General features: G+C 45.3%; 2 protein-coding genes across 2 annotated transcripts in view; both read left to right on the top strand.

Moving 5' to 3' along the window:
* Positions 1–1,085: 1,085 nt before the first annotated feature.
* On the top strand, positions 1,086–2,735 carry p2ry6 (pyrimidinergic receptor P2Y6; the record flags this gene model as incomplete). Its single annotated transcript, XM_079224873.1, has 3 exons — positions 1,086–1,100; positions 1,475–1,902; positions 2,063–2,735. The coding sequence occupies 3 exons, from the start codon at positions 1,086–1,088 to the stop codon at positions 2,733–2,735; spliced, it is 1,116 nt and encodes a 371-aa protein (XP_079080999.1).
* A 4,182-nt stretch (positions 2,736–6,917) lies between these two features.
* arhgef17 (Rho guanine nucleotide exchange factor (GEF) 17) overlaps positions 6,918–14,273 on the top strand; it is a gene marked incomplete at both ends in the record, with an annotated part of 50,784 nt that continues 43,428 nt past the window's right edge. The window contains one exon of the mRNA XM_079225138.1: positions 6,918–12,119. Coding sequence (XP_079081264.1) covers positions 6,918–12,119 — 5,202 coding nt within the window. The remainder of the gene's footprint in view (positions 12,120–14,273) is intronic.

Below are 14,273 nucleotides of genomic sequence, written 5' to 3'. Positions count from 1 at the left end.
ACTCTTTACACACACATATGATTTAGTTTAGGATTAGTCACAGTCTGACAAGGCTATAGAGGAAGTGGCATTAGCCAATCACTTACTCGCCCACATGCTGCGATGAAGCACATGCACATGATTGATGTTTGTGGTGGGCGCAGTAGTGAGGATGGTTGAGGAATCTCTGTGTTCCAGACGGTGTGAGTTGTGAGTGGGAGACCAGACAGTCTGCAGTGGTTTTCCTTTCAGAACTTGCAGCTGTCCAGCTTCCACTTGTTATAAAATGTTGGAAGGATTACATTACCATACTCTAATGTGTGGGCTGGGCCACGATTTATTGGTGCAGTTTTTCTAGTAACGTAGCAAGTACGACCACTAAATACCTCGTGACCACCTTGTAACAACGATCACATGGAAATGAATTAAGTTCTAAAAAACGGTTCTAAACTGTGAATTTTACGGTTGCAAAAAAATATACCGCAATGTCTTATACGTTGTCACTTTATTTTTTACGGTAGTTAAAGTTAAGTATGTTAAGCATGTTTCATTGTAACCCTTCATTACTGTTTGCATATGTCTGCCAGTCGTGACCAGTTAACCAAAGTGTTTTTTCTTTTTCTTTTATTCTGATATAATATATAGTTATAGAATAATGTTTAAAGGCCCGGGAAGATTAAATCCTTCAGTAAATCACAAATTGCTCACTTTTCCTTTTCATCACCTTGTGACCCCTAAGATCTATTCTGCAGACCCTTCTCGGAAACACTGCTTTATAGCTACAACAATGAAATGCCCACATATTGATGCAGCAATAATTTAAGCCTATACAATGAGTACATGTACTACTTTTACTACATTACATACTACATATACTTGAACTATATTCCATTTATAATGCTTATATACTTTAATTCTGGTAAAATAAGGGATAAAGGAAAAGTCCAGTGTTGACTGCTTCCCTGTAATGTTGAAGATGTTGATGTAATACATGGAATACATTGTGTTCTCTTGTGCCCTCTGGTGGAGAATGTTTCTCTCTGCCTGTGTTTACTGACAGGCACTGAAGAACTCAAAAATCATTCATTTTCAATGCATACATAGGCATGTTGAACAGAGAGGTAACCGCTTTATGCTAAATCCGTTTTACCTTTATGTTTGCTGACTTGATTTAACCTGTATTTAAAAGCATCTGCTGCATTACATCTTCCAATGTCACAATGTTGATCTGCATTGTCCTTGTTAAATACACTAATAGAAATACAACTTATCCTTTTGGTGTGATTTATTTCAGGTAACACTGGTGTATTACTGGTGGTTTGTACCACAGTGTGTACTGTAACATCCTTACAAATTTAGAATTGTATTTTAAGTGGGACTACCTATAAACACATTAATGTGTGCATGGACACATCATCACTCTCGTGTTTATTTCAGTAAAAAAAGCGATTTTACCAAAGTAAAGACCCTGTCATGTCTCTCCCTGTCTCCCTAGGAAGTGAAGATGCCACACTCCTTCCCGACGGAAACCCTCGTCTCCAGAACCTTCCATTCGGACTCCTTCTCTTCCAGCGCATGGCCCACAGAGCCATACGCAGCAGACGGTTCCATCGCCAGCGTCAGCAACATCAGCGTGGCAGGCATCCTGCGCTGCACCTATAAAGAAGACTTTAAACGTATATTACTCCCTGCTGTGTACATTTTGGTCTTCTTGCTCGGACTTCCTCTTAATGGTGCTGTCATACTGAAGATATGGAGGACTCGGCCCAATTTGTCCAAAAACAACGTCTATATGCTCAATTTAGCCATAGCTGACTTCCTGTATGTGATGTCACTTCCTTTGCTCATTTACAACTATGCCAGTCATGACTACTGGCCCTTTGGGGAGTTTACCTGTAAACTGGTCAGGTTTCAGTTCTACAGGTGAGATAATGAATATTGGATAATAATCTCTGTATACAGCTGTTAAAACTATTCCATCAGTTTAATAAGAATATGCGGTATTTCTCACACAGTACAGAATCATACAGCTTAATAAGATTTGACTTAACCGTACTTTCTTTTTCTCATTTTCCTTTTTTAGTAACATGCATGGCAGCATCCTCTTCCTCACCTGCATCAGTGTGCAACGCTATGTGGGCATTTGCCATCCTATGGTGATGTGGCCCAAGCAAGGCGGCCGCAGGTTGGCGTGGTGTGTCTGTGGTGGGGTGTGGTTGGTGGTCGTCTCCCTGTGCGCGCCGACTTTTCACTTTGCTGCAACGGGAATCCAGCGAAACCGGACGGTGTGTTATGATTTAAGTACGCCCACGAACTCAGTGAGCTATTATCCTTACGGCATGGCTCTGACCTGCCTCGGCTTCTTGGTGCCTTTCATGGGCGTGATGGTGTGCTACTGTCGGATGGCCTTCATCCTCTGCCGCCCGGTGACCTACCAGGGTGTCTCCATGGCGACTGGGGAGAAGCGGGACAATGCGGTGAGGTTGATCATCGTGGTGGCGGTGGTGTTCTGCATAAGCTTCCTGCCGTTTCACTTTACCAAGACCGTGTACCTGGTGGTGCGCACTCTGCCTGGTGTGCCCTGCGAGACCAGAAACTTGTTCTCGATCATCTATAAATGCACCCGGCCGTTTGCCAGCGTGAACAGCTTCCTGGACCCGATTCTGTTTTACTTCACCCAGCCACGCTACCGCCAAAGCACCAGAAGGTTCATGCTCAAAGTCACCACGCTCAGGGACAAGGGCACCAGCGTTTGAGCCAACAGTGGATCATCCTGCAACAGTATTATTGCAACACCAGGGTTGGATCCTCGGAGGCTGTAAGGTGGTACATGTATTGGTTGCTGAGTTTCCTTGTGCATGTTCTAATGTAAGTCATTTTTTGCTTTTACCTGCTTCTCACAGTAGCGAAGAACCTCACTTTCCTAAGATGGTTGAAAAATCGAGAGGTACTGGGGTGTCAAGAAGACTTCTGAAATGCAAATTGGAGGTTGTAATCTTGCAATGAATATCACAGCAATCGCAATGTATTCCTTCTGGGGCACTTATTGAGATTCCAGAGTGCTAGTGCTGCACATATAAAATACATACCGTCAGCAGACTGGAGCATTCGCATCCGGCATTGTGCCCATTATCTGTTTTCTTTCCGTTTCCGCTGGGTAGTAAAGGAAGAGCGAAGGAGTTGTTTCACGCTGTGAACCGCAGTATGATAGATATACAGTAGATATAAGGACAATGCTCTCATATGATATGGTAACAAAGAGTGTCTTCCACTTCAGCAGGCCTCTGCACTTTATATAGAACTGCAGGTGAAAGGTGATTTGTGTAATGTGGAGGTGTAAAAAGAAATGATGAAAAAGAAAGATCAATACATTTATTTTTTGGGATCAAATCCGCTATAGCATGAAGCTCAAAGCAATTGTTAATGTTAATGATTGCATATACAAATTGCATGAAGCACTTGTGTGGGGAAATGTGTATTACACTGTCATATGAAGAGTCCTGCGGTTTCTGCCCTAAATGTTGTAAGACTTGGTGTTGCATGGATGGTGAGTGCAACCCACTGCTGCAACCCCACTGCACTGAAATGCTGGCTATGCTCTTTCTAAAAATGGTACGGTCACTGACATGTTATCTAGTAAGGACAAGATCTCAGCCACTACAATCAGAGATAAACTGATGCCAACAAAACTTAAATATCCAGCTCATACCACACTCAAATAGGCCCTAGTTTCCTTCACTTCCAGTCAGCGAAGGAAATCTATTGAAAAGTAAATGACAATGTTAATACATTTAAAAGTTGTTATCAGATGCATTAGATACTTAAATGCTATTTATGGGCTGGCAGAGTTAAATTAAGGCTCAGCCTGCAGTTTTCCACTTCCTGTTCGTATATGATCCCTTCCCATGAAATAAGGATTTCTGTTCCAAGACATCATCTCTGCTGATGGAAGTTTGGTGTTGTAAAGATAATAAAATAAATAATGAATAATAGGGAATAGAGCAATGTGTGTAAAAGCATCTATGTGTACGTAAGGAGATACTCTAGAGTACATGTGAAATGTTTAGTACTTAGTACTGTTTTGATTGGATACAATATCTAAATGTGCAAAGCATACAATTGTACTTCCTTCTACTATTTCTTCTGGAGTTATCCAAAGTAACTGAGTTTGTGAATTTTGTTAATTGTAATTACTTTTGCAACTAGTCTTTCAGAGACACACTGTGAAGAAAATAATGGATATGTTGGATATATGTCCCAGCTGAAGATCAGGCACTCGTGTATCCCTCTCTGAATTGACAATTTGATATCAAAATTAAAATGATATCTCTAAAATAATTGTTAATGCTGTTTTTAAAATAGATCTAATTTGCCAACAACCTTTGAATCGCTCTGGAGCCACTGGAACTGACAACCTTTCTGCAGCTTTAAACACATGCTTCAAACATGCAACTATGGTTTGAGTTTGGCACCCATGAGGATAGGAATGTTGTGTATATTGGTTGTGAACATGTCAATTTCATGCATTTCAAATGCAAGTAGACTTTTGACCACAATATGAGGTACTGTGCTTAAAATGTTGGGGTCTTTTTAATGTGTCTCTGTGTGTATATTCAGTAATGTAGTAATATACTGTATGTTGTGCTCCCGGCTTCAGCAAAATGTGAATGCATAGTTATTGTTGGATGAATGAATGTCTTTCTGTTTTTGTTAAATATGTGAATGTCTTTTTATTTTCTCCACGCGTCTGAAACGTGTGTGTGTTGTCAGTTTAAAGTGATTCAGATGTCTATACACTGTGCCAACATATTTATGTCAATCAGTATTATTTTTGAACAATTCTTATTTTTGTAAAATATTGTACCACGGAGTAGTATCAGGCATAGAATTGTATTTTTGTTACGTAGATGTAATTTATATATATATATATATATATATATATATATATATATATATATATATATATATATATATATATATATATATATATATATATATTATCTTACCATGCAGCCCCTGTGAGTTGCTTTTGATGTCACAAAAAACAGCCATTAAAAAAAGTAACTATAGCATATATGAATTCTTCATACTTCTTCATTCAGACAAAAGGACATTTTCCAGTGAAAATATTGTCTGGTATCTTTTTCACAACATGAAACATTGGTTGCTCTTTTACTGACTCACATTTTTTCTGGACTGCACCATACCTGACTCAAGTCAACTTTTCCAATTTACAGGTTAACACAATCCTACGGCCCAATGTCCCCCATCTGCCCCACTGTCATGTCGTCATAAAGGGCTCAAAATGTCTGTTCGAGAGCCCTCAAACAGACATGTTGAGCCCTTTATGAACCGTTTCCATAAATCCGCATTAGATGCAGACTTTTACCCAAGGGAATTACCCACAAGTCATAGCAATGCGGCGTGAAACATGCAGTTACCAGTGGAAGGAAGCATGGAGACGTGAAAAAAAAGGTAAACAACGAGGAGGGCACGTGTGTGTGTTCAGCCTGGCAAATTACATTTACACAACAACATTAAGGATTAGAGATGGGACATGAACATAAACAAGGGAGCATTTAGATTCCTTCTCAACGGCTCTCAACATGGCGAAGGCGAGCCAGCTGCTCACAACTGATGATGCTGGCCGAGCTAAGAGTTTACCTGAGGGACGCATTGGGAGAAGCTCGGATAACAAACAACGCACAGAGGGAGAGCCCCTTCCTTCTCTGCCCAGGTAGGTATTACATTCCATATATAACTTTACATAGCAAATATTTGTTTGCTGTTATATTAATGTTCAGAATGTTGAATGCAACTCTTAAAATTGTGTCGGGAGTTTAGCAGAAGCCCCATTTTCCACCACCAGTGAACTGGCATTTAACAGGTCAGCCTGTGGAGGGCGCTGCAGTCAAGCAGCTGCTCCTCTCTGAGGGAATGTGACACAGAACTCCTCTCTGGGACAAAAGGACCTGTTAACCATACAGCCTCACGGGAAGCACCGCAGAGCGCGTATTGGGCATGAGTGAAAACTCTTTTTTGTCCTGTTCCCCACCCTACCGGTTGAATGCTGACCCTCTAATTCACCAGCATCATCATACACTGTGGTATTGAGCTATTAGTTGAACATTGCGAAAGTAGGATACAAATATAGTGTATCACTCTAAAGAGACAGAAATACCATGAGTGTATTCTGTATCTTGGAAATGCATAGTGTTGAAAGTGATGTGTTCCTATGGATATATACAGAAATGCTGCAGGGCCAAAAATGTTTCTCTGAACGTGTAGTTTTTCTGTCTGATACTCCTGACTCCTACTGTCTTTTTCGCAAGGAATGGGCTATAATTACACAGTATCGGCCTTTTATCAACAAAAAAAAAGAAAGCTTTTCCTCTCAATCCCCGAGGGGGCTATGACATCCCCTATACCCCTAGTCCCGCCCACCCCTCTGCCCTATCTCAGGCATTAACATGCAAAAAACAACATAAGTCACGGAAAACCAAATCATGCCAAAATAAGGAATCCACAAACAGTTTGGAGGGAATTAGAAGCGGGTGATGCGTCGGGCCTGTTCGAGCGTGCTAAACTCAAGTTTGGAAATATTAAGGGATTAACAATGGATGGTTGTGTTTGTGAACAGGTTGTGGAAGTTTTGGCCAACAAAAGTAGCGCTTTCCTCCCTGCACGGATGCGGTTTCGGGAATCGACAACATGTAAGTGTTGATAACGGAGCAGCGCTCACCTACTTACTCACTGAGCAGATTACCACTTGATTCACCTACAGTTACGTTTTTAAAGAGTCATTGTTGTTGGGTATTCACACCTTTAGGCTGCGTGTTTGTGGGGGAAATGGACCACAACTCCAAAAGGTGCTCGGATCTGTAATACCCGTGGAGTGAAAATGTGTGTGTGAAATCTAACAAAGAAAGACATGAACAATGGCAGCAAGAGAGAGGAAGAATGCGGCAGTGTATCGCAGCGTTTCTTTCAAAAAGTTGGGGTCCTGGAGCCCAAGCAGGAATGAAGACCAACAACACAAATCGGAGGCTTTGGAGGCAGCTGGCGGCGCCCTTCCCCCGGAGCCCAGCAAAGCAGAACAACCCTTAGCGACGCGTAATGTCAGTGTGTCAAGAAAAGTTTCCAAAATCTCTGCCACCACCACTACCACCGCCGGCCTCTCGACCGCAGATCCAAAGAGAAACTCCTCTCTTTCTCCATCCATCCGACAGCTCACGGAGAAGTTCAGCAGCGGCTCCGCCGGGACGCACAGAGCCTCACCCGGAGACGGCGCAGCAGTGACGCCGGGGAGCAGCACTCTTCCCCGGGCGAGGGGCTCCACGAGAGACCGGTCACCGGCTTGTACATCTTTTCACGAGGACAGCGGTGGCGGATGTTTCCAGGAGAGTGATACCACCGCTGCAGAGTCACTGACGGACAACAAAGTGCAAAAGTTTCACTCCGAAACTGACTCCGTTTCAGGCTCGGACTCGGAGAAGAGGCTGCATTTTAAACGTTTATCAACTGACAGCAACTCTGGTAAGAGAGATTACTCACAAATCAATGCATGTCCCTCTGATCCTAAGACTTTGACTACAGATGAGGAAGAGGATGTTACCATTAGAGGGGTTCCCCCACCCTGCAAATCTCACAGAAGTTATGCTGTTACACACCACAGTGACTTTGTTCCCCTGCACTCTGACAAGTGGCCCAGTGTCACCAAAATTAGACAACTTTTCGACGAGAGTCAAGGCACAAAGCACAACACTGACTCTTCTGAGAATTTAAAAGCAGTCAGCAGAGGACATTTGCATGAGCTCAGCCCCAGTGAGAGTGCTCTCCTCTCGCCTTGCAGCGCTGCGAATGAAGCTAGTGTCCTGTCTTTGCATGGCAAATGCATAGTTGGAGCTCAAAGCACTGTTAAAGATAATTTGTGTCACGGTATGGACTTTTATTCCAAAAGTGACCACCAGCAGTACTCGAATGATGAGGAGGCAGACTTAGAGACACAAAGTTCTCATGACATCAAAGTTTCTGGCGTAAATACTTTTCAAAGCGGCAGCAGTAGCGGCCGTAGTTGCACTGGGGGTAGTCGCTACCAGAGGATTAACCCATCTCCATACAGATCTCACAGTCCCAGCACTGAGTCAGAGGCTGCCCACAAGACCCTCAGGACGACGAGGCTGACATCTGACCCCGGCCCTGACCTTCAACCCCCTGCTACTTTGTCTCCGAGTCAATCGGAGAGCTTGGACACCTCCTCCTGCTCCTCCTCTCTTCAGCGGCCGACAGTGAGGGAGAGAAGGGATAGACAGGGGGTCGGGCTGCCCAGGGATAGTTTACATTCCTCACATAGCTCCTCTAGAACACCCGCCCCCACCCCCTCCTCCCCCTCCTCTGCTCCAGGTCCAGATAAAGCCATTACCTCCTCCTCTACTGTACCTCCCTCCACGGAGCTAAGAGCCCCAGCCAGAGTTGTCTCTCCTCTCAGCTCCCGCTGGAGGTTTAGCTCTGGAGACGAAGAGGAGGAGCACAGAAGGAGAAGAAAAGGGGGTGGAGGAGACGGTGGGAGTGTTCCTTGTGGCCCAGCTCCTTCCATCTCCTACAGAGCAGGAGAAAGGGGCACCACTGAGCGAGTAGGTAGCTATTTATCCCGCAGTAAAAATGGCTGGTGGGGTGCTAAGGGCATTGGTAAGTCCTCAGGCAGTGAGGAGGACAGTCCTGGTTCTATAGGCCCCCACAGTCGAGAGGCAGTGCGCCGCCGCTCGCTGAGAAAGAAGAAGAAGGTCAGTGGAGCTGCTTCCGCAACAGGCCGCGATGATTGTGATGATCATGATGGCGAATCAGAAGACAGCGACCGTGACACAGCCTTGACGATGGAGCATTTAGAGAGGCCACACCTGCAAAACACAGGAGGAGAATATGCGGGAACAGCATCTCGGAGCCACTCTGCAAGAGAACCCAGCAGTCACAGAGCCAGGGTGCAGCAATGGGAGCGCATCTCCTCACCTGTGACATCCACAGCACTTCCTGGTGTATCACGAGTGTCAAAGGTCAATCTCCCCCCTTTTGTTTCCAGTCCTGGTGGTTCACTTTGCAGCAGTCGATACTCCAGCACTGAGACACTGAAGGAGGAGGACCAGGCTGGCTGCACCAACCGTGCAGCAAATGTGTTTTTTAACACGGGTGAAAAAGGAGGCAAAACTAGCAGAACTGCATCCTTGTCCATGCTGAGTAAAACATATCATGGGAATTTTACCATGTACCGTTCCCCAAGCTTTGGCCATGGGGATAACTTCTCTCGTACCCCTGTGCGAGTGCGCCCCAAGATTGTGCCTTCAGTCACCCCCTTATCTAGTGTACTTTCCAGAGAAGGTGGGGCATCAACAGGAGTTAGGGGTGGTGAGAGTCCAGCACTAAGCAGGACAAAAAGTGGGGATGGTGTGGTTGATAAGGATAAGAACCAAATATCCATATCCAACCCTGATATCACCTCAGAAACTATGTCCCTCTTAAGCTTTCTGAAATCTGACCTGTCAGAGCTCAAGGTGCGGAAAACAAGTGTAGACAAATCCGGGGTCTTGGACGGGTCCCCAGTGTACAGGATGGGCTCACGGAATCAAGGTGGTAATTTGCTACCTTCTGGTCGACGGCCGTCACTGAAAGACCTAACTGCCACCCTGCGGCGTGCAAAATCCTTCACTTATTCAGACAAACCCACGACAGCAGTGAGGTGTTACTTGACAGGTGGCGCCACGAAGAGGAGCTCTTCTGAGCAGCAGCTTGATTTGGACGGAGAGGGTGATGGAGGGAGGGTGTTGGTGTCAGAGAGGGAAGTAGAAAGTGATGGGGGGGATTTTGGGTTTGGGAGACGACAAAGAATGAGGGATTATGGATTTGATGATGATGATGATGAGGAAGGGATGCCAACTCCATTGCAGGAGAGGTATGTGCAGGAAGCCAGGCAGGTAATTCGAGATATCTGCCAGATGAGCACTAGAGAAGATGATGACGTAGGCGTAAGGAGAACTGGCGAGGATTTGGAAGATGATTGTTTCCAGGTCAAGAAAACAAATGAAGAAAAGGAGAAAGCACGAGTAAGTGTTGAGGAACAGGCAAGGACGGCTCAAGGGGCTGAGTTTAAAAGCACAAAAGACAGGGATAAACATGAGCGGGAGAGAGAGAACAGGGAGAGGGAGAGGAGCGAGAGGGATGGACAAAGTGTGCAGTTGGAAAAGCTAAACAGCAGGGGCACAGAGTACAGGGAGAAGGCGAAGAGACAGAGCAGAGAGACGGAGAGAGCCTTACTGAAAGGCGACTCGGAGGAAAGCATGTTCTACGACCGCTCTGTGGATGAACTTTCAGGCCATGAGTCTAGTTTAACAGATGAAGGGATTGTGACAGAGCCAGAGACAGGCCCAAGTGACCCCTCTGAAAGGTCATTCCTGGGCTTAGCAGGGGTTAATTTGGGGTCACGAATTGCTAAGGATGTGCTCGGGCAGCCTGTCACCGTATGGAAGCAATCGGCTCTCCATCAGGCTGAGGGGTTTAAGCAGGAAAGACAGGAGATGACAGAGAACACCGGGAATTGTACAAATCGTCTGAACGATGTCAACATACCTCCCTCCTTGCCTCATCCTGCCCGCATGGCTGAGAGTGACAGTATCATCATGGAGCTGAGCAGCACTGCTGGTATCAACAATGTTAACACTGCCATTGAGGAGATCAACGCCAACAGCGCTGTGTTGCAGAGGTCCGCTGGCACCACAGGAGGAGGACTTGAAGCCCCGGCAACACCCAGTTCTATCCGTCGAAGGCGTAAGTTCTCCCCTTCTGGGATTCACAACACAGGCTCTGATTCCAGTAATGGCAGTAACGCAGAGTCAACAATAGCAGCTGTTGGAAATGGGGAGTCCACAGTCTACCGCTCTCTCAGTGACCCCATGCCTCAGCGGCACTGCTCTGTGACAGAAGAAGGGAATAGCAATTTTTCCTCTGTAGACAGCAACCTACTTGGATCCCTATCTGTCAAAGGTGGAGGTGGTGCTCCAGATGCCTCTGCTGTGGCCACGTTGTCAGAATACAAGGGCAGTGTGGCCAGTGACTTGTCAGTTTACAGTGATGGCGGGCTCCGGGATGATGCCGTTCATGACTACAGCGGGGTGATCAGGAGCATTGTGGCTGAGCCTGGTGCGATGGACAGACTGATGACAGACGACCATGGCAAAGCTCCTAAGAAGAAGTCGTTCAGTGACCCCAGTCGCCGAAGTGACGTCCCTTTACTTTCCCAGAATGACCCTCAATTTAAAGGTCAGACTGGCAGCACTGAGCCAATCGGGGAGTTGGATCAACCTGGTCAGATCCCACCTTCCAGCAGTGAGCCAATCCTGAGTGAGCAGAGAGCGGAACGGTGGGAGCCAGAAGGGAAGCCTAAACATGCATTGCTGCCACAGTCAAACATAAAAGTCAAAGCTCGTTCCCAGTCTGAATGCACCCCTCACTCTGAAAACCATGATGATGATGACGATGATGATGTAGACCAAGATGGAGAAGAAGTGGAGGTGCAGAAGTTTAACTTTAACCTCATGCTGGCTGAAGTTCTGTCGCCCAGAATGGTTCGTCGGCCCACCAGAAAGCGTCCAAACAGGCTGGCTCAGTTTTTCCCTCACGAGGACCCATTTGAGCCCTCAGAACTGGGTTCAGAGGAGCGGGAAGACCACGGTGACCACACCCCTTCCCTTCCCACACTACAATCCAAACCCAAAACGAGATCCAAGCATGTCCGCCACGCCAGCGAACCTGCCACCTTTCTGCCCATCTCCCCACCTCCACAACTCCAGCCACTGAAGGAAGTGGACTCCTTCTCCGCCCCACCTACTGCAGAGCCTCCAACCTCGAGCAAACCTCCAGGAGACGGGGCCCCATCTCTGGAGACTGTGACCCAGAAATATATTCTGGAACTGAGCACTGCTGAGGGTCCAGGGCCTCCTCCAGCAGCCAGGGATGGAGCAGAAGGTTCAGTGTTGGCTTTGGAGGGGCCCAGCGAGACCAGCACCAGTGGAATTACAGAAGCTGGACCACAGAAGAGGAACACAGAGGACACTACAGCCACAGCTGCCCCACAGAAGACCAAGCCCAGAGTGGTGAGTCCACTTAACCATTTTAAATGGTGTGTGTGTGTGTGTGTGCGTGCAAGTGAAAAGCTGGCATGATCAATGCTCTCTTGTTGCATGGTGTCTTTGGTTTCTGATGATTCCTGGTTTTAAATTTGGTTTGTGTTTGACCGAGAGACAAACAAGTGATTTGTATTTGGCTTTTTTCGAATGTCTCAAATATGGAGGGGAAACTGGATTTGTATTTTAATAATGTAAGATAAATGGGGTTCGAGGTGATACCAGTTGTCTTAAAAGATCTCATAATGTTTTCCTGTATAGTTGGCTTGTTCTCATGGTTTCATAGCTACACCCAAAAGTGCATGCATGTGCCCTGCCCTGTGCCTTTTTTATGAAGTGAAGTGAATCAGGACCCATATGGTAAATTTCAGAGTCCATTTAGGAGCCGTACTAAAATACAGAAGCCATTAAAGGCTGAACAGTGTTATACAAACATCAGAGGATGTTATTAGTTTGATTAAACAAATCTCAGACAAAGGGCATTAAGGAGTGGACCGAGGCCTGCTGCGTGTGTCTGTTTTCATTTATTTGTTTCATTCAATATCGATTGTCTCTGTGCCAGAGTCATAGAAGAGGGAATAGAATAAACAGTGCACCCAAACACACGGTGTGTGTGGATGTGTATTCAATGCTGCATTTACTCAGTCGTGTCTAAACAGTTGGAGGCTTCTGGCTTGTTCCATCATAGCAATACAGGTTAACGGATTGACCGTTGACCAAAAATCTATGTAAGGAGGATTATACTTAACAATTAACTGACAATCATTTTATGTTTTTCAAACCACCACCAGGTAGAATAAGAAGTATATGATAAACGTACAATGTGCTAGAAACTTTAATGCACCTAAACTAATGCAAGAACCGAACAGATGGATGCACACACTTGTTTTGTAAGGTTTGTTAATTGTAGCTAATTTGGAGGTTTGGCTTGCGTCACAGTGCATTGTGGGAATCGGATATGTCTGCCTGTGCTTTTCAGTGTCTATGTTATTCATTGCCATACACACATGACCTCTCCTGGGGGTCTTTGCCTGAAGTCTAAGTTATTATACAGTCATGGGCGTGATGCTGAATATGTGTGGAGAAAGTTAAAAACAACACTGGGATTACCATCCTGAGCTCAGGACGGAACACATTGATATAGATTAATATTATTTCCATCTATTGCCCCGGTATTTATTAGTTTTTGATTGTTTAATCCTTTGGCCCACTGTCCTTCCTTGTTCCAGTAGAGAATGTAGCAGTAGCTGGCGAGTGACCTCACCAGGCAGGAAATGGGTTTAGGGAAATGGGAAGTTGTTGTGGTTACTGAAGTGTTTGATGATGTCCAGAATTACCGGCCTCTGTGTGTGTGTGTGTGTGTGTGTGTGTGTGTGTGTGTGTGTGTGTGTGTGTGTGTGTGTGTGCGCATATTGTTTGCCTGGAAACTATCAATGGCTTGTTTAAACGCTGGATGCCCAAAGTTTTGCCAACACTCTGTGTTTAGAGCACTGCCCTGGTGTGTGTGTGACTGAATGTAATAACTGTGCCAAGCTAAAAGAGTGTGGTTTGTTTCACCCTCGGCACTTTGCATGCATTCTGACATCAAAGTCTGTCATTCATTTGATCTTTATCTGATTTACTTTTCTTCATTGGGCCTTTTTAACTTTTTCTCTCTAGGTATCGATCCAGATGTTGGGTCAGTCAACCTCTATGGTCTAAGTCCAAAATACTATCAGTATTTAGCATTTCCAGCTCATGCCCATCTCCATGTGTCTTAATTCTCCAGCATTCTTCCAATATGTTATCTTATTCTGCTCTTTGCTGTATTTCTTGAGTCTCTGGAACATTGCAGTGAAGTGAGGTCATAAAGTTTGTCTTGGTGTGAGGTAGGCTGCTGTGCCAAATGTCAGGTAGAGAGAGAGAGAGAGAGAGAGAGAGACGATAAAGGAAGAGAGCTGGAAAGAAAACGCTTGCTGGCTAAAAAAAATGGTTACAGGATCAAAATAGAACTGAGAGAGAGCTGAAGAATGAAACAGTGGTTGAAGGAGGGGGAATGAGGGAATGAGAGGTAATGGAAGACGACTGTAGAATAAGGCTGTTTTTTACTTGAAACGGAGGTGGGTCATAAGTACAATATCTAAT

Source organism: Taurulus bubalis (assembly GCF_910589615.1).
Source record: "Taurulus bubalis genome assembly, chromosome: 10".
Lineage (NCBI taxonomy): Eukaryota > Metazoa > Chordata > Actinopteri > Perciformes > Cottidae > Taurulus > Taurulus bubalis.
The sequence above is the reverse complement of the archived record's forward strand: the minus strand, read 5'-3'. Positions and strand labels throughout refer to the sequence as shown.